Genomic DNA, 21207 nt, shown 5'->3' with positions numbered 1-21207 from the left:
TGAGAACTGTGGAACATTCCTCACATCGCAGTGTTCGAAAATGGATTGTAGAATACAATAACCCAAACTGAGCCCACTGTCTGTGAGGAAAACGGATATCACTGCGGGTAAGAAAGTTTTTGCTTCCACTTGTTGGGAAAAAAAATCACTGGCCTGAGTTTCATCTCGAAACTTCAAGTTCAATTGATTCTGCCACCTCGGTGATAAGTGTTTCCCTCAGGAGAACATCCGACTTACATTTGGACGACTCTTCTGGAAATCTGCCCCCGTCCTGTTATCCACTTAATGTAATTAATGATGTTGCTTTAAGTCTCATTTCAATTCCACCTGATACTGAGGAGTGCCACCATCATGTGAATATGTGATTTACCCGGCAGGATACATACTCAAATGATAGATAGATGATTACTTTGAGCATTCCGGCCTTAGCTGGCAGCTACTTGTCGAGGCAAGGTGAAACTATCACCATATTTGGGAATTTTCAAAGAGTTTCATCTTAACTAAGTATCATAGAAGCAGCACCTTCCAAACCCACGACCGCTACCGTCTAGAAGGACAAGGGCAGCAGGTACATGGGAGCATCATCACCTAGGAGTTCCCCTCCAAGTTGCACACCATCCCGACTTGGAAATATATCGGCCGTTCCTTCACTGTGGCTGGGTCGAAATCTTGGAACTCCCTCCCTAACAGCACTGCAGGTGTACCTACACCTCAGGGACTGCAGCGGTTCAAGAAGGCAGCTCACCACCAGCTTCACAAGGGCATTTAGGGATAGGCAATAAGTCCTGGCCTACCCAGCCACGCCCACATCCAGTGAATGGATTTGAAAATTATGAAATCCGTTTATTGGTTTCTCTGTTTGTTGGCGTCACATTTTATCTGATAAACCTCCTGTGACACACTTTAGGATGTTTTCCTGTGTTAAAATGCTGTGTAAATACAAGTTGTTGATGTATGGGCCTGTATTTTGGGGTCAGTGGTGAAATGGATGGCATTGACCTTGATGAAAGCTGCCCACAATGATTTAGAAAGTGTGGTGGCTTGCATTTCAATTTTCCCGGCAGTAATTTGAATCTGGCGCCAAGTCTAGGCCATCGGCAGGCACCCGCTAACAGTGATGTCATCAAACAGGCTAAACAGCCAATCACGCCTCACAGACAGCAAAGCAGGAAGTAAAGCACACTGATTATTCTTCACTTTTTATAAACTTTGGTCGGCCCAAAATCGAGATTTTGACCGATGTTCTCCACAGGCTGCAAGCTTGCACGGCCACACAGTATCCTGCGAGGTACCACTCAGGCTGCTCACTGATTGTCCTGTTTAAGATACCGGGTGTGTGCAGCGGAGTAAGGAGACCTAAAGGCACACCACACTGAAATGGACAGGCTGCCCACATTGGAAAAACATTCAGAGGGGACATTAATCGGACATGCAGGAGGTCTTGTGGGACCTACCTCTGGACCAGAAACTCCAGGTTCAAGTCCAACACCAGGTCTTGTTGGCCACTGAAGGAACATTGATAGCATGGTTCAATGGGATGATAATCAGATCGGGAATGCTTCCACCAGTGCCCTCAAAGGGAAACATGTATGTGTGAAGATGTGCAAAAAATAAAAATTGGACATGCACATTAGAAGCTGAACAGTCACAAAAATGCTTCTTTTTGTATATACTTTTATCATATTGGGAACATTACGCAGGTAGAAAGTTTGTTTTCCAGGGCCAGAGAGGTTGTTCATGAGTAAATGTAACTTATTAAGCTGTTTGAAAGCTCAACGTATCTTGTTAATGAGGCAAAATCTTTTTCGGGATTTTTTACACCGATATTTCAGCGCAAAAGGGAGGTTCTTGTCAGTTCAGTGGTTTCTGAAAGTCACCATCTGTGGGGACTGGAGGAGCTTGGAATCACTGAATGCAACTTCTGCCATCTGTACATGAGCAACTAAATGTCAAAGTCAAAGAGTCGTTGTCAGTTTCACAGGGTAAAGGCAGCGGACAGACTTACTGTCACCTTAACTGCAAAATCCAAAGTCAGTACCATTTTCAAAGTTGTTCCCAACGTTATATTTGCCCTGGACTGTAATGAACACCTTGAATTTGCAACGACATCTCATATTTTTAATGTTATATTACATCTAACAAATTGCAGCCAAGAATGGGTGGCACGTTGGCATAGTGGTTAGCACTGCTGCCTCACAGCGCCAAGGACCTGGGTTCAATTCCAGCCTTGGGTATCCGTCTGCTTGGAGTTTGCACGTTCTCCCCGTGTCTGCGTGGGTTTCCTCCGGGTACTCCGGTCTCCTCCCACAGTCCATAGATGTGCAAGTTAGGTGGATTGGCCATGCTAAATTGCCCCCTAGTGTCCAGGGACGTGCAGGTTACGTTACGAGGGCCGGGGATGTGAACATGAATTGAGTGCGCTTTCGGAGGATCGGTGCAGACTCGATGGGCCGATTAGCCTCCTTTTGCACTTGAGGAATTCTATTCTAATATCTCCGTGGTAACCTTCACCAAGCCTTTGGTAGGTCTGCCAATCTACCCCTCATCTTTGAAGGAGAGGGAAATACCTTTGTTTTTCTGCCGCTGTACTAAGGATGAGCCATTCAAACAAGTTTAGATCTCGAGTTGAAGAGTTCAGCGGTAATCTGAAGTAAAGTAGGAGGCAGTCTTCTTGAGACTGTGGTAATAAAATTGGAAATAAGACTTGGAAAACTTCTCTTCTTAACCAGGACGCAGCCCTACTCCATGAAGTGATCATTTTGAAGGTGGCAGGTCAAGTTGACAAAGCTGTTCAAAAAGAGCATCTGGAATCCTTGGCTTTACAAAGAGAAACATCGAGCACAAACCTTACAACACAGATCACCAGGCAGTGAAAGAGAGAACTGGAGTCAAATCTTAAAAGCCTTTATTTACAGAGACGGCTCTCCAATTCAATAGTCACAGTCTCATTTACACAGAGAAACTAACGTCCACTCACGGGGTGGGATTTTCTAGTCCCGCCCGAGGTCAACAACACTTTCAATCGTCTGACAAATTTCCCGGGCCGCCCATGAAGATTCCTACGTTGACAGAAGCAGAACATTTACCCGACTGAATACAATCAATACCCAATTAATACAAGAGCAATTAAATGATGTTGAACCTTAATACATGGAAGATAGGAGCAGGAGGAGGCCTTTTGGCCCTTCGGGCCTGCTCCGCCATTCATCACGATCATGGCTGATCATCCAATTCAATGGCCTAATCCTGCTTTCTCCCCATAGCCTTTGATCACATTCACCCCATTGCTATATCTAGCTGCCTCTTGAAGATAGTCAATGTTTTAGCATCAACTACTTCCTGTAGTAATGATGCCCACCACTCTTTGGGTGAAGAAATGTCTCCTTATCACTGTCCGAAATGGTTTACCCTGAATCCTCAGACCATGATCTCTGGTTCTCGACACACCCACCATCGGGAGCATCACCGGGAAGTAGTCTGTCAATTCTGGAGACTATACTTCAGAGATATGTAGGAGAGATTTACCGGAATGGCATTGGGGATGCTGGACTTCAGTTATGTGGTGAGACCAGAAGAGCTGGGGTTGATCTCCTGACAGTGTAGAACAGGGGTGGGCAAACTTTTCCGTGCAAGGGCCACATTCAGAAATTCACAATTTTAAAGGGCCGCATAGAATATTAATTAATAGTCCCGGTTGTAACCAATTAGCGTGCGGCATATACCTCAGCGCTTCCCCCGGCGGCATCCTGCCTTTAGCCCTCTTTTTCTCTACTTTTCAAAAATGGCGCTTCACCCGGTTATGATTCTGGGCGCCTCATATAGAACATAGAACAGTACAGCACAGAACAGGCCCTTCGGCCCTCGATGTTGTGCCGAGCAATGATCACCCTACTAAAGTCAACGTATCCACCCTATACCAGTAACCCAACAGCCCCCCCCCATTAACCTTGTAAAAAAAAAATTTAAATTTTAAAAAGTAAAAAAATTTTTTTTTTTTTTTTTAATTTTTTTTTTTTATGACTTGATCTTGGTGGGCCACATGCAGCCCGCAGGCCGTAGTTTGCCCACCCCTGGTGTAGAAGGAGATTCGTGTTCAGAATCATGTCCTGATAGAGTATACCAGGAGAAACTGTTTCCGTGGGTAGAAGGGTCAGGTGACTAAAAGACACAGATTGGAGGTACTGGCAAAAGAGCCAGACGCAAGATGAGGACCACGTTTGTTGAAGGCAGCGAGTTGTTGAGATCTGGAAGGCACTGCCTGAAGGGGAGGTGGAAGCTGATTCATTGGTGAATTTCAAAAATCAATTGTACAAATACTTGAAAAGGGGAACATTTGCGGGCCTATAGGGAGGGAGCAAGGGAGAGGGTCTAATTGGATGGCTCTTTCACAGAGCCAACATGGCTGAATGGGCTGAATGGCCATTTGTGGGGTGGAGACTGTCCACATTTCGTTGTCGGGGCAAAGCAGTTTGGGATACAGACTTCTTAAGAATGCTGTGGAAGTATCTCAGTGAACTGAATAAAACCGCTTTAAATCTTCTCTCCTGTTTCCCTCTGATGTGACAGTCTATGACCATGAAATAAGCCACCTCATGGATCTAATTGACAACCAAATGTATGCACCGTGAGATACACGGGTTTGAACGTCGGTCAAGATCAGAATTCAAACTTGGTTCCTAGTGTAGGTTGATGCATCATTTGCCACCTGCAGATCCCATATTTTGTTGTCACCTTGCCCGATGCATTCGTGTCATCTGCTACTCGCTTTTGCCTTGTGTGATTCATCAACCTCAAAATTTAGCATTGTGTCAATGCTGCTGTGCTGGAACATTTCAGAGAGCATCTCGCCAGGAGCTGTGGCTCGCACCTGTCAGAGTCTGGGAAACCGAGGATCACTTCGAAACCTGACAAAGGGATAACGGTCTTTCCGTTTTTGCTGATGCATTTTGGAAAAATGCTTAAAGCCAGAGATCCATCTTTGCCAGTGTAAGTTTGGCTTGAAGAGAGCATGGATATGGCTGCGATACTGTATCACAACATTTCCACTCCCATGCATCTGAGTCCTGCGCCTGCCCTGGGAGGGTAGAATTGCTGGGTTCACCAGTTAGTACCAAGTCCCTGACCCGCACATACATATTGCAGAGAGTCTTCATAGCCTCAGTTGTTTACCGTAATCCTGGATTCGCAGTGGAAGAAAAGCCTACCTTATTGTCGACCTCTACTTTACCTCAAGTGGAGAAAGAAACAATGGCTGGGATTCTTCGTACCGCAATCGGTCTCGGCACGGAGGTGGAGAATGAAGCGTCAGACCTGCGATCGGGTCCGATGCCTTCCCGCGATTCTCCGGGGATCAATGGCCGCCAATCGCGCGCAGTCGACGCGATGCTGGTCGGGGGCCATTGGAGGAGGCCCCTGCGCCGATTCTCCGCCGACAACTGGCTGATTTCCCGCCGGCGTGGTTCACTCATGGTTCCACCCGGCGGGAGCTCGGAGTGGCGGCTGCGGACCCAGTCCATGCCCGTCCTGATGGGGAGCGGGGGGATCTGACACCGTGGGGGGGGGGGGGGGGGGGGGGGGGAGCTCCAGGACGGCCGGGCTCGCGATCGGGGACAACCAATCGGCGGGTGCTCATGATCTGGGGGCGGGGCTATATTGTCAGGGCAGGCCCACTGTGTGGGTCCACCATGTTGCGCAGGGCTGCCGCCGTAGGCCGCCGCTGCGCGCATGTGCGGACCCGCGGCCAGAAGTGCAGGGCCCCACGTCGGCAGCCGGAGCTGTGAGGAGCACTCCGGGGCCCTGCTAGCCCCCTTCAAAATGGAGAATCACTCTGGACTTTCTCCAGGAAAGCCCAGAGTGATTAGTGCCGGTTTTCATGCGGGCGTGGGGACATAACCCCATTATAAGAGAATTCCGCCCAAGGAACCTATTTTTGTAAAGCAGCTTTCCTGACCTTTGGACATTGCAAAGCGTTTCACAGCGAGTGAAGCACAATCACGGCTGTAATATCGGGAAATGCCAGCTTTTTTCACACAGCAAGGTTCCACAGGCAGTATACAGGTAAATGGACAGCTATCCCTTTACGCCATGCCTGTTAAGGGATAAGTGCTGGCCTGTTCACTGAGTGAACTTCCTTTCCACACTTTGAAAATGTGTTTTGCCATGTCGAAAAGTGTGTCTTCTGGCAGTGCTGTACTCCCTCAGTACCACATTGAAGTGTCAACTTAGATTCAGTGCTCCAGAACTCTGGGGTTTCTGACTGAGGCATGGTTTCTGCTAAGCGGGCCACGGCTGACACCATCAAGTATCCGTATGAGGTCATTGGGAAAGATTAAGGTCAGTCTTTGCTACCCGGTCTACTATTGAATAGTGAGATGACACTTCCTATCTAGGCTGACATCTGAAGAATGAGGCTTTGGTTGACGAAGCAGGCTTCTACATCCATTGTAACGTACTCCGTCAATAAGGGCTTCTGAAGGATAGAGGGGAGAATCGTGAGTGAAAGAATTGTCAGTTACCTGTACGTATTCTGCTGAAAACTAAACAAAGTAAAGCGAACCTGACAACAAAACTTTGCACCTAACTGGATCTTTGCCATGGTGAAAATCAAGCATAACCAGTTTGTGAAGGCTAGTAGCAGGGATGACGAGAAAAGTATTCATTGTCATCATTCTTACTTTCCAGGTTAACCTCCAATTCACTATTAATATTAGCACAGGTCTTTATCTCTTTGGTAACTGCAATGTCCCACAATCATGCAATGGGCATGTTGGCCATGATTTAATGAGTAAAACTATTGCTGGCATGGTGGCACAGTGGTTAGCATTGCTGCCTCACAGTACCAGGGTCCGGGGTTCAATTCCGGACCTGGGTGACCGTGTGGAGTTTGCACTTTCTCCCCGTGTCTGCGTGGGTTTCCTCCGGGTGCTCCGGTTTCCTCCCATTGTCCAAAGACGTGCAGGTTAGGTGTATTGGCCGTGCTAAATTGCCCTTAGTGTCCAAAGGTTAGGTGGGGGTGACAGGGATAGGGCGGAGAATTGGGCTTAGGTCAGGTGGTCTTTTGGAGGGTGGGTGCACACTCGATGGGCCAAATAGCTTCCTTCTGCACTGTAAGGGTTCTATGAATTACCTCTGAATCAGCCGGTGGTGGTTTCACTCCAGACACTTGAGTCCAAATTCGTCAAGGAGGACTTCCATTTAACAAAGAATAATACAGCACAGGAACAGGCCCTTCGGCCCTTCAAGCCTGTACCGGTCATAATACCAACCTTTGCCAAAACACTCAGCACTTCCTAGTGCCGTATCCCTCTATACCCATCCTATCCATGAATTTGTCGAGATACCTTTTGAACTCCGTTAATGTATCTGCTTCCATAACGTCCTCTGGCAGCGCGTTCCAGGCATTCACCACCCTCTGTGTAAAAAAACCTGCCTCACACATCTCCTCTAAACTTTGCCCCACTGACCTTAAACCTATGCCCCCTAGTGACTGACCCCTCCACCCTGGGAAAGAGTGCCTGCCCATCCACTCTATCCTGGCCCCTCATAATCTTGTAGATCTCTATCAGGTCACCCCTCAACCTCCATTGTTCTAATGAAAACAGTCCGACTCTATTCAGCCTCTCCGCATCGCTAACACCCCCCAGACCAGGCAGCATCCTGGTAAACCGCTTCTGTACCCTCTCCAAAGCCTCCACATCCTTCTGATAGTGTGGCGACCAGAATTGTGCGCAATAGTCCAAGTGCGGCCTTACCCAACATTTTATGTAGAGCTTTTTACATCCTCAGGATGCCCTGAAGCTTCTTATGGCCAAGGAGATACTTATTATTACGTACAGTAACTGGGAAATGGCAGCCAATTTGGACATAACAAGTTCACACAGGCAGCAATGTGATAACGATCAGATTTTACGATAACTACCCTTAGTGATGTGAGTCAAGGGATAGTATTGACTGGAATACCAGGGAAAACTCCTCTGTCACAGGATTTTTAACATCCGCCTGAGAAACCGAAGGAGCTTCAATTTAATGTTTCATCCAAAACTCAGCACCATGCAACAATGCAGCACCCCCTCAGCCAGCCCAGATACTTCCCTCAGATCGCTGGACTGGGCCTCGAATTCACAACCTTCTGACTCAGGTGAGAGTGGCTGAGACTGTCCAGTATCTGAACAGATGGTGACCCTTTACTGCTTCCTCCAAGTGGCCATTCTTCCTGTGTGCACTTAGACAGTGCGGACCAGCGAGGATATCCAAGTATAGGACCAAGAACAGAGGCCTGCAGTGTTGAGATATTGGCATTTTCAATGAGGCTGTCAGTATAGCGACTCTTTGCAAATACCCTCTGCAAGTTGCTTCCACCATGTAGCCAACAGGGAGCGAGTTGACTTCAACTAACATGTGGACTGGGGCACGACAATTGACCTCATTGCCTCAGTGAGGAGAGAAAAAAATCCGCAGAACATCCCACTCTTGATCATAATCCAAATCCAAAAAAGGAATTTAGGCTCTATTGATATACCCTCATCCCAGAATGATCTGTTATCATTCACTGTTCATCCCCATTGATAAGAATGAACACAAGGGGCACGATTCTCCAGAATGGAGACTAAGTGTTCGCGCCGTTGTGAACGCTGTCGTGAAACTGGCGTGGGGATTACCGATTCTGGTCCTCACAGGGACCAACACGGCGTTGGAGCGGTTCACGCCACTCCAGCCTCCCTTCTCGGCGCCAAATGGGCGCCGTGCCAACCCGCGCATGGGCAGTTGGGCCGTGCCAACCCGCACTTGCGCGGGGGACTTCTTCAATCCCCAGGCCCTGACGCAGCATGGCACGGGGGTTCTGGGGCCGGAAGTGGAACAAAGTAGGCCCGGGATGGGGAGAGGCCGGCTTGCCAATCGGTGAGCCCCGATCGCGGACCAGACCCCATTGGAGGCCCCCCCGGTGAAGGAGCGCTTTTCCCCACCCCACAGGCCGCCCCCCCCGACCCTTCATGCAGAGTTCCCGCCGGCAGCGACCAGGGGTGAACGGCGCTGGCGGAACTCTGCCGTTTCCTTGCAGCCGCTCGGCCCATCCGGGCTGGAGAATCAGAGGCCCGGCAGCAGACAGCGCAAATGGCGCCGATTCTCCGCACCTCGGATGATCGTGTGCTGGCATCGGGGCGGCGTGGCACGGTTGCGGCGATTCTCCGGCCTGGCGCGGGGCTGGGAGAACCGCGCCCCACGTCAAGATACTGAAGGGGCCCTACGATCTCTAGGACAAGAGCAGCAGACGCATGGGAACACCACCACCTGTAAGTTCCCCTCCAAGTCAGAGAGCAATCCGACTTGGAAATATATCGCCGTTCCTTCACTGCCGCTGGATCACAAACATGGAACTCCCTCCCCAGTAGCACTGTGGGTATACCTACACCACAGGGATGGCAGCAGTTCTGGAAGGAGGCACGGCACCACCTTCTCAAAGGCAATTAGGGGTGCGCAACAACCGCTGAACTTGCCAGCAACCCCTGCACCCTGCAAAAGAATAAATAAGAAAATACAGGAAACAAAATGGCACATGCTAATGTCTGTGGGAAATAAAGGGGGAATGCTGGACAAAGATATCTGATTTGGGAAGCAGTGGCCCGTGCGTAGAGTAATTCTTGACAACTGGGATATTCCCATCATGCCACATTTCATCAAGGAATTGAGTCACACTGTATTTGAAGAGAGTTGAAATGTCACAGTCCCAATAGAATACAGAATTCCCCACGTGATAGCTTGGTTAGATTAGGAGGGGAGACACTGAAACGTGACAACACATTCCTCCAAGAGAGAAACTGTTGTGAGCTGTGGTTCTCTGGATTGCACTAGCATCCTTCAATTTCATTCCAACAACTTTGTTTGGAGCCTGCTGACGCGTTGTGGTGAGGTGTTTGGCCCAAAGAAATGGCTCCAAAGGGAGAAATTAGCCCGATCAAAGTAGAGGGGAGATATAACTTGGAAATGTCAGTTTAAAAAGCTGACGGGTAACATTTGAGCACACACAAAACTGTCTTAACTTTACCTCATAATAATCTTTATTATTGTCACAAGTAGGCTTACGTTAACACTGCAATGAAGTTACTGTGAAAATCCCCTCGTCGCCACACTCCGGCGCCTGTTCGGGTACACAGAGGGAGAATTCAGAATGTCCAATTCACCTAACAAGCACGTCTTTCGGGACTTGTGGGAGGAAACCGGAGCACCCGGAGGAAACCCACGCAGACACGGGGAGAAAGTGCAGACTCCGCACAGACAGTGACCCAAGCCGGGAATCGAACCTGGGACCCTAACTGGTTTCAATCTGAAAGCACAGCAGTTAATGTAATGTGGCCATGAATGGAATGGTGCATTGTTCAGGCGTGGCAGCTGAAATGCCACCTTATTGTTTAAACTTTGCTTTTCATCAATATTTGGAAACAGTCAAGGTCGATGTGAATAGGAGCAGCATGTTCCAACCATTTAATTTCACTCCCTGCAGTGGTGACTGAAATGTTTCTGCCCTCCAGCACTGTGGGGCCTTGCCACTTGTCAAGTCAAAAATACTCTGGAATGTAGCAGGAGAGGGAGCAGCATCTTCTAATCATTTCATTGTTGTCACAAGTAGGCTTACACTAACACTGCAATTAAGCTACTGTGAAAAGCCCCTAGTCGCCACACTCTGGTGCCTGTTCGGGTACACGGAGGGAGAATTCAGAATGTCCAATTCACCTAACTAGCACGTCTTTCGGGACCTGTGGGAGGGAACCGGAGCACCCGGAGGAAACCCACGCAGACACGGGGAGAACACGCAGACTCCGTACAGACAGTGACCCAAGCCGGGAATCGAACCTGGGACCCTGACGCTGTAAAGCCACAATGCTAACCGTTGTGCTACCGTGCCGCCCGCGAACACTGACGTTGGTTTTTTTCCGATGCCGAAAATGAATCAGAAATCTGCACCAATGTTTTCGCACTACAACACACAAGAGTGTAAGTTCTTGGTTTCAAAAAACCCCAAACTGCGGTGCTTTCAGATTGAATCCAGTTATGAGGTAAAGTTATGACAGCTTTGTGCGCGCTAAAATGTCACCCCTCAGATTTTTACCTTGTATTTCGAAGTTATATTTCCCCTCCATGTGGATCGGGCTTGTTTTTCATCATAGAATTTACAGTGCAGAAGGAGGCCATTCGGCCCATCGAGTCTGCACCGGCTCTTGGAAAGAGCACCCTACTCAAGGTCAACACCTCCACCCTATCCCCATAACCCAGTAACCCCACCCAACACTAAGGGCAATTTTGGACACTAAGGGCAATTTATCATGGCCAATCCACCTAACCTGCACATCTTTGGACTTTCTTTGGAGCAGTTTCCCTCGGCCAAACGCCTCACCGTAAAGTTGGTGAACAGTTGGGCTCTGTGTGCCTGCAGGCTCCAAACGAAGTTGTTGCCCCTCTCTGTCCGCGTAACCTCCTCTCGCTCCACAAGGTGGAGTCAGCGAGCCTTACAGCACAAAAAGCAGCTCTTTACCCCGTCGTGTCTGCGTCGATCATCAAGCCACCTAATTACTCTCTCCCTGTTTTCCAGCACTTGACCCGTAGCCTTGTATGCTGTGGCGTTTAAAGTGCTCATTTAAATGCTTCTTAAATGTAGGGAATATGTTATCTGCGCTCCTTATTTCGGGCCTCTCGCGCATCTACCGTCTCCACCATTGGAAGTTGTGCCTTCAGCTGCTGAGGTGGTATGACTAGGAGCGCTGCCATTGGTGCAGAGCACTGGTTTCCCATTGGCTCTGGCTGGTCATGTGCCTCTCGGCTGATTGGCTGAGACTAGTCATGTGACTGCTCACCAATTGGTAGAGAGGCAAATACACCCCGCCTCCAAGGCGGGGTATAAGTACCCAGAGGTCCCGGCAGTCGGCCTTTCACTGTAGTCGACCACCAGGCTAACATCTAGCTGATTAAAGCCTAAGTTTGGACCTTCATCGTGTCTCGTGTCCAATTGATGGTACATCAGCTGCTTTAGGAATTCTTTTGGGCAAAGTGCCCTGCCATTCCCTCTCTTCCCCTCTGATTACATGCTCAACATCTAACGCTGACCCAAAGTTTCTGGCCACCTGTCCAAAGAATGCCTGACGAGGCACCATGCTAAATTTTGTCCAATAATCCAATAAAGTGAATCACCTTGCCGATGTTTTGCTCCATTGAAGTTGCCACACAAATGCAGGATTGTTGCAAGTGGAAACACGGGATTCCTGTTCAAATTCCCAACTTTAGGCTCACCGTTTTCACACTTAAAAACAAAATTAATAATTCCTTGTCTCCCATAGCGACGCACTACATCAACTGAACCACTGGGGGGAGTACATTTATTATCTACGAATAGAGGAATATTTTCTGCAAAACTGGAATATTTGCTGTAAACTGGACAGGAGAAGCAAATGTACCACAACCCTTGAATACTGTCCGTCCCAGTACGGGATCGACCTCCAGTCATGCAGCGGGGAACGTTAGATTAACTCGCTTCCATTGCACGCTGTTCAATGAAGTATTTTAGTGCGGAGGGAGAGTCCTGAGTTTCCGATGTCAGGTTGAAAACCATTCGCCAGCAATAAGACCCGTGCGCAGTCTGTAATTAAAAACCCGTGTAAGGAATCACGCCACGAGAGCGGTCAGTCATTCAGCTGTGGCAGTAACAGAAACCTGTGCCTCAAACGCAGTCAAAAAGATGTCCAGAGAGCTTCACCGGAGGGTTAGCGGACAACATTTGACACCGAGTCACTTAAGGAGTGACAGGAAAGGTGAGGGAGGTAGATTTCGAGAAATATCAGCACGGCCAAGAGTGTGTTAACTCTGTTTCTATGGCATACCGCGTACATTTCTATTGTGCGTCAGCGAAGTGGTAACGAAACCTCTCTTGTGGACATGCCTGTATCATGGATGTTATGTGGCTGGAAGGTTAATTATGTTTAATTAAAGACTAAACTCATTCTGTTAAGTGTGTGTTTAAAATGGTTTTGCATTTACAGTGGAACAGAAAAGTTAATTGTGCGTTCATATGGCGCCAGCTAACCAAGTTGGAACAGAGTCCTGTGACGAGCTTGTTGAGCTGGGTGTTGCTCGCAGCGCCGAGACACACCACGCTATCTATCGGGACACTCTTTCAATTCAGCGCCTCAGCAGAGAACGCTCCGGCCGAGGTTGCACTTAGTCCTGTTTCCTGCGTGCCAGGTTGGCAGTGCCAGGGTACCCAGGTGGCACTGGGTACAACACTGCCCAGAGGGCAAGAACCTGGGGGCCTACAATCTCGTAGGAGACCCCCACGAGTGTCGCTCCAACTGGTCCCCGTTTGAAGGGCCCAACACGGAACGGCGCTCGCCCGAGATCACTGAGGTGAAGGCGTTAGATCCCAACACTTCGGGAGTGTATATTAGAGTGAGACTGGCTTATCTCGGAAGAGGGATCTCCCGGCATCCACCGGCCTTTCGGGAGTGAAGCGACCGGTAGATCGCGCCCATAAGGACACTGGCCCTTTTATTCCTAAAAAAAAACTTTAAGCTCTGGTTAAATCGAGTTCAGAATACCCACATGTCGGTGACCTCTATTAGGTAACCGTGTCCTTCAATTGTCAACACTTTTATTCTTTCTCAGGCAAACGGGACAAAGTTTTACAATGACAGTGTCTGAACACCGTAATGTCAATCAGATTTTACAATAAGAAATGTGTTGTGCATTTTTAAAGCACCTTGCATGACCTCAGGTTATCCCAGTCATGCTGTACAGCCATTGAGATACTTTTGAAGTGTCCTCACTGTTTTTTGGAAACACTGCAACTGAATTGTGCACAGCAAGCTCCCACAGATTTTTATCCCAACATGTGAAGCTGAGCAATGATAGAAAGTTGTTGTTCCATCGTTGCCTGTAACGTAGAAGAATATCCTCAGCAGCTTTGCAGAGCATCATCGGTTAAAAACTTTATACCGAGCTACATAAGGAGATGTTGGGCAGGAGATGGTAAGCTTGGTCAAGGAGCGTCAAGTAGCATCTTAAACAAGGGGAGAGGGAGCGAAAGAGAGGAGGAGGAGGGCTTAGAGAGGAACATAGACACATTGAAAATCACGGCATAGAAACGGGTGGGGGGAGGGAGGGGTCATTCAGTCTGATATGTCTAAATGTGGGAAAAGAGATGGTGAGCCAAAATCCACTTTCCAGCTCGTGGCTAAGTGTACGTCCCTAATATCTTCCAAATCGTGCCGTTTTTTTCCAGATTGTTAAAAAATTTGGCGGGAAAAGCCGGCAGCGCTACCGACCGCCTGCACATGTTCTTTCCTTCGGCAACTTGAATTCAATTCTGAGTGCAGACATCTCTACTTAGACGACAAAGGGGGCTGATAGTGGTGTGTTTGTAATGCCAGTGACCCGGAGCCCAGGTTAATGGGCTCATGGCGGCACAGGTTCCAATCCCACCTTGGCAGCTGGTGAAATTTAAATTTAATTAATAAAAAAATCTGGAGTGGCTCATTGACGGTGACCATGACAGCTATCGGGTTCACTAATTCCCTTTCGGGAAGGAACTCTACTTTCCTACCCGGGCCTGGCCTGCAGAAGACCCCAGACTCATAGCAACATGGTTGATTCTCAGCTGCCCTCTGAAATAGTTTAGCAAACCATTCAACTCAAGGGCAATTAGGGAGGGGCAACAAATGGCCAACGACGCCCACGTCCCATGAAGGAAAGAAAAACTATTAAGGACTGAGGAGATGAAGAACATATGCTAACTCCATCATCCTGCATGAGAAATATATAGTCACATTCTGGTGATGCCATTGGTTTAAGATTCTATGAGGCGGGATTGACAATGGGCGGGATTCTCCAGTCCCCCAGCCATGTGTTTCTGAGCGGTGCGCCGTTTCCATGGCGATGGGATTTTACCTGCCCGCCGCTTGTCAATGGGATTTCCCATTGTGAGCACCCCGTGGTGCTGCAAATCCCGCGAGTGGGGGTGCGCTGCTGGCGGGAAATGTGAATCGCAACGGCCGTAGAATTCCGGCTAATGTTATTGTCTAAGTTTAGAAAACTAAATGAAGAGCGTTAAAGCAGAACGTCACTAAATTGCAAGGAAGAGGAGGCAGTGGTGTAGGGGTACTGTCATCGGGCTAGTAATCCGGAGGCCCAGGCTTTTGCTCTGCGCACAGGGGTTCAAATCCAACCACGGCAGCTGGTGGGAATTTTAAAAATTCAGCTAATAACTCTGGAACTGAAAGCTATTGTCAGCAATAGTGACCATGAAACCATCGTGGGTTGTTGTAAAAACCCATTCACTAATGCCCTTTAGGGAAGGAAATTTGCCATCCTTACCTGCATGTGGCTTCAGGCCCACAGCAATGTGGTTGACTCTTAAATGGCTTCAATAAAACTGAGTGGCTCAGTAATGGTGACCATGACAACTATGGCAACTATCCCATCTGGTTCACTAATGTCCCTTTAGTGAAAGAAACCTGCTCTCCACAGCTGGTCTAGCCAAGGGTGACTCCAGACCCACAGCAATGTGGTTGATTCTCGGCTGCCTTCTGAAATAGCCTAGCAAAGCTATTCAATGTGGCATCAACCTCATGGGACATCCCTGGGACGTGAGCATCATTGCCCAGGCCATCATTTGTTGTCCATCATCACTTTCAGAGGACAGGTGGAGTCAACCCCATTGCTGCCCAGGCCATCATTTACTGTCCATCAGCACTTTCAGAGGACAGGTGGAGTCAACCCCATTGCTATGGATTTACAGTCACCTGTTGGCCAGGTGAGGACATCACAGTTCCTTCCCTGGGTTTTCATGATAATGGTGGGATTTGAACCCATGTCCCAAGAGCTTTAGTCTGGGCCTCTGGATTAATAGTTCAGGCTCTGGGTGGGTTCAGAAAGAATGTTCCCAGATGGTGGGGGAGTCCAGAACTAGGGTCATTGCTTGAGGATAAGGGATAAACCTTTTAGGACTGAGGTGAGGAGAAGTTTCTTCACCCAGAGAGGGGTGAATCTGTGGAATTCACTACCACAGAAAGTAGTTGAGGCCAAAACATTGTGTAATTTCAAGAAGGAATTAGGTGTAGCTCTTGGGGCTCAATGGATCAAGGGATATGAGGGGAAAACGGGATCAGGGTATTGATGATCAGCCATGAGCATAATGAACAGCAGAGCAGGCTCGAAGGGCCGAATGGTCTCCTCCTGCTTCTATTTTCTATGTATGTCTCGGTGTATGACATTACCAACTCCTGATAGGTTAGCAGTCGCTTGGAGTGCAAGTTCCTTAAACTCAATGTGTTACAGAGATAACCAATAGATAGCTCATTTTTTTCAGACTATCAGTGCAAGTTGGCGGCATCTTCGCTCCCTGACTCACAAGGTACTGGATTCAACTCCGACTCTGGAGCTTGAGCACAAAAAACAAGACTAGTATTCCAGGGCCGCACTGTGGGAGTTGCTGCCCTTCAGATAAGACCTTTAACCGAGGCTCCATTTACCTACTGGGTGGGTGTAAAAATAAATCCCATGGCAGTGTTTTGAAGAAAAGTAAGGGAATTATCCCCAGTGTCCCTTAGTCGACATCACAAAGCCAGATTATCTGGTCGTTATCATATTGCTATATGTGGGAGCTTGCTGTGTACACATTGGCCACTGTTTCTTACCTTACAACAGTGAGTATATTTCAAAAGTACTTCATTGGATGTAAAGCACTTTGAGATGTTGTAAAAAACACTACATTAATATATTAATAGATTGATGGACATTTATAGCACAGAAGAAGGCCATTCGGCCCATCATATTCACACCATTCATCAAATATCTGATTATGCTAATCCTATTTTCCGGTGCTTGGCCCATAGCCTTGGAGGCTATGGCAGCGCAACTGAATATCCAAATATTTCTAACATATTTCAAGAGTTTCTGACGCAATCACCCTTTCAGACAGTGAGTTCCAGAGTCTCACTCCACACCTCTGAGTGAAACAGTTTCTCTTCAACTACCTCTTAGCCTTCAACCTCTGACCTTAAAGCTACACCTCCTGGTTATTGACCCTACTACTAATGGAAAAAGTGCGTTCCTATCCACCCCATCTATGCCCCTTTTAATCGCATACATCTTCATCAGGTCCCCCCTCAACCTTCGCTGCTCCAAGGAAATCAGCCCCAGCCTATCCAGTCTTTCCTCATAGCTCAGACTCTCCAGCCCAGGCAGCATCCTGGTAAATCTCCTCTGCACCCTCTCCAGAGCAGTCACATCCTCCCTGCAATGTGGTGACCAGAACTGCATGCTGTATTCCAGTTGTGGCCTAACCAGCATTTTATACAGTTCCAGCAAAACCTCCCTTCTCTTGTATTCAATACCTCGGCTAATTAAGACAAGTATCCCTTATGCCTTCTTAGACCCCTTGTCTACCTGCCCTGCCACCTTCCGGGATCTGTGAATATGCACTCCAAAGGTCCCTCTGATATTCAGTACATTCCAGAGTTCTACCTTTCATAGTGTTATGCTTTGTCTTGTTAGCCCTTCCTTCCTTCCTTCGTTCCTTCCTTCCTTCATTCCTTCATTCTTTCTTTCTTTCTTTCCTTCCTTCTTTCTTTCTTTCTTTCCTTCTTTCTTTCTGTCTGTCTTTCTTTCTGCCTTTCTTTCTTTCTTTCCTTTATTCCTTCTTTCTTTCTGTCTTCCTTTCTTTCTTTCCTTCCTTCTTTCCTTCTTTCTTTCTGTCTTTCTTTCTTTCTTTCTGCCTTTCTTTCTTTCATTTTCTTTATGTTTCCCCTCTCCTTCCTCTCATTTCTCCCAGCACTTGATGCTGAACCGACGTGGACATTCAAGTAAACACAGGAGTAATGGCATTGTTGTTGATAAATCCATAGAGATGAGTTCCCTCTCCTCGGGGATAATGTGCAGTGAAAGATTGTCAGGTGAAATACAGGTGCAAACCAGTTGCAGTATAGGTGGGTTTGGAAATTTTGTTTTATTCACTCGTGGGGTGCGAGCACCATTGGCTAGGCCCGTATTTGTTGTTCAGCCAATTAAACAGTTACCTTGTTTGTCCCAACGTGTTCGTGTCTGTTTTGTGACTGAAGGTTCTATCATGCCTGTAGGCCCTCAGGCTACTGAACAGGAGGTTAAATTTAAACAGCATCAACCAAATTAGTTCACACTTTGGGCACCCATTACTTTTATCCAGTTAGCAATGATATGCTTCAAATTTTAAGAGTTACTTAAAAGTGGCCTGGAGCAACCAGCATCTTTTGTAATCGTTCAGGCTTGTGGGCCTCTCTTGGGGGCGCAATGAGTTGAACCTTTAGTTGGCAGGCTGCGAGGTGTAAAACTTGCATTGTTACAAAACTCTGGCCCACTGTGACACAGCCAACATCTGACACCAGTTACCCTCCTATTTTTGCACCTTTTCTGAGTTCATGGTGAGATTGACATTGGTGACATTCACAGTTTGAACCAAAGTACAGAACATGCTAGCTCCTCGATCAAAATCCTGGCCATCCAGGGGATGAGCACCTTTCCCAGCAAACAAAAAGAAGAACATTGGGTAAAATTAAAGAAAAAGAGCCGTGAGGTTTAGAATGAGTCCTCCGCCTGCACTTTGTTGGAGCTTTTCAAAATACACTTGCCTGTGCACAACATTGCAGGTTTCATATTATGTTAAGAAATGCAACAAGATCTGCTGTGTCAAAGTTGACGCTGTATCTCGGGTCCTTGATCAGAAAAGGTTGAACCAGTCGCAGTTTATAACGCAGTTTACGATGCATCACGAGGGAGATGCTTACGGTAGAAGTTTGTTAAAGGGTGCTCCTTATTACACACATTTGTAAGCCTCTGTTAGCGAATTGTACATGACTGTTCAGGCTTTATGAGCTGTTCTCTTTGAAGCACTGCATTTACAATCATGACAATTACACAAATGATACTTTAATATGGCATCTTCTGTTCACATTCTTAAGTGGGCTGGTTGAGCTCACTCGGCTAAATCGGTGGCTTTTAAAGCAGACCAAGCAGGCCAGCAGCACGGTTCGATTCCCGTACCAGCCTCCCCAGACAGGTGCCGGAATGTGGCGACTAGGGGCTTTTCACAGTAACTTCATTGAAGCCTACTCATGACAATAAGCAATTTTCATTCAAGTGCAGTTTTGGAATTCCTTTTCCATTGCTGTCCTGTCCTTCTGTCCACACACTATTGCTCCCCAGGTCAATGTCACCTCTTTTAATAAGTTTGTGGCCAATTTCTTTCAAAGTCATGTTCTCCTCCTCACCTTCCTCTGTTCCCTGCACCTCTTCATCGCTGACAGAACAGGTGATTCAAAGGCTCATGCCTCCCCTTTTGAGTTTTCTCTGACCTTCCAGGGATATCTCCCATCCACGGCTCAGCCGGACAGACTGACACCGAGTGCATGGAGCGTGAAGCTACCAGCATCTGTTGAAGTGCACTGGGAATTCAGCTTGTCAAAGTGCTTGGATACCAGTGCATCCTTGAGGCCACACATTAGGAAATGTGTGGGATGACAGCCTGGCTGTGCAAAACCCCACATTTTGTTTCATTTGTGTGGTGGAAGAAAGTTAATTTTCTACCCTTGCTTGGAAAGAGTGCTGGGCAGCTCCTCTCCAACAGCACAGTTACAGTTAGTTCGTGGACACACGTGGAGAAAGCACCAAGATTGCTCCACAGTCAAATTTACCTCCGGGTCGTGGCTTTGTTTTACGCAGCATGTGACCACAAAGAAAGGCCAGCGAGAATTTAAAACTGAGCGCCATAGGCATATGAGTACAGTGATCAAAATCGACAACCTCGTCTCGACGTCTATACATTTTTTTGTAACTGATTTAATTTTGAAACAGAACTTTATGAGGCCAATAACTGTGGTCATCAGTGCTTGAGTCGGAGATAAATCTAGATTTAATATTAAGGTTTTGTCGTGCAGAAAGGGATTCAACAAAAGTTCAAATCAATCGCATTACTTTGTTGAATTCGAGTAGTTTCTCGCTACTTTGGAAGAAGTCTGACAACACCAGGTTAAAGTCCAACAGGCTTGTTTCGAGTCACTAGCTTTCAGAGCGCAGCTCCTTCGTCAGCTGAATCCATTTGCCTGAGGAAGGAGCTGCGCTCCGCAAGCTAGTGACTCGAAACAACCTGTTGGATATTAACCTGGCGTTGTCAGATTTCTTACTGTGCTCACCCCAGTCCAATGCCGGCATCTCCACATCATCGCTAGTTAGTGTCAGACCTTTGTGACACCTTTGTGACCTTTCAGTCCCGCCAAACTCTACAGCGTTTTGCTAGGTGCACCCGTCACGGGAAGTGGGGGGGGGGGGGGGGGGGGGGGGGGGGGGGGGGGGGTGGAGGTCAACTTTCACGGGACTGGAATATCCCACCAGTGAGAAGGGTTGGAAAATCCGGCCCTGAGTTACCTATTTATCTCGCCACACTTTTAAACCAGAATATCTCACGGTTCTTTAAAGTCAATGTGGGTCTAAGATGGATATTGGGATACATGGGACATAATTGAGTTTGATGTTTTGTCACATGTTGTATTTGTTTTGATGGCTTCAGTTAGGGCTGCAATAAAGGAGATTTGGGAGAACAGAATCAATATGTTGTCCTCATTTGCGACAAGCGTGAGGTTGAATTAGGCGGAATGGAGCTTCAGTCGATAATGAAGGGTCAGAGAGGTCTTTAAAGGAGTTTTCGAGTACAGATGCATTGTCCGAAAAATTCAGCCCAGAACAAAGAAATAGAGCCTTTATTGCAGCCCTAATGAACGTGATGTCAACAGACCGATCTCAAATGCGCAAAGTAACACTTTTTGCCCAACACCTTCCTCAGGCAAAGGACCGGAGACAATTTATGCCGGACAAAAACTCAATGACAATGACTGGCACACAGTTCGAGTGGTTCGTCGAGGTAAAAATCTGAAGCTGATGGTCGATGAAGTGACTGCGGAAGGTACTGTCATTTTGTTTCCTCCAGTTTTCAATTGTTCGATAAAATTCAAACTAAGAATGGATGAAATAGTCTCCAAGGACATTTGATGAATTTGAAGCTGTTTTCATTTAAATCAATTTTAATAATTGTTTAGTACGCGATGTACCCCGAGTCCAGGTTACTTCGACAGCAAAAGTAGCCCTTTAGCACTTCCATTGCTTGCAGGCGGATAAATGAATTGCCCTGCGAGTGCAGAG

At 47.5% G+C, this 21207-nt stretch overlaps 1 protein-coding gene across 1 annotated transcript in view; it reads left to right on the top strand.

Moving 5' to 3' along the window:
- nrxn3a (neurexin 3a) overlaps positions 1-21207 on the top strand; it is a 1956983-nt gene that overhangs the window by 788376 nt on the left and 1147400 nt on the right. Inside the window, exon 11 of the mRNA XM_038773738.1 lies at positions 20852-20971. Within this exon, the coding sequence (XP_038629666.1) occupies positions 20852-20971 (120 nt within the window). The remainder of the gene's footprint in view (positions 1-20851; positions 20972-21207) is intronic.

This window comes from Scyliorhinus canicula, chromosome 2 (genome assembly GCF_902713615.1).
Source record: "Scyliorhinus canicula chromosome 2, sScyCan1.1, whole genome shotgun sequence".
Lineage (NCBI taxonomy): Eukaryota > Metazoa > Chordata > Chondrichthyes > Carcharhiniformes > Scyliorhinidae > Scyliorhinus > Scyliorhinus canicula.
This window is presented reverse-complemented; position numbering and strand designations above follow the sequence as displayed.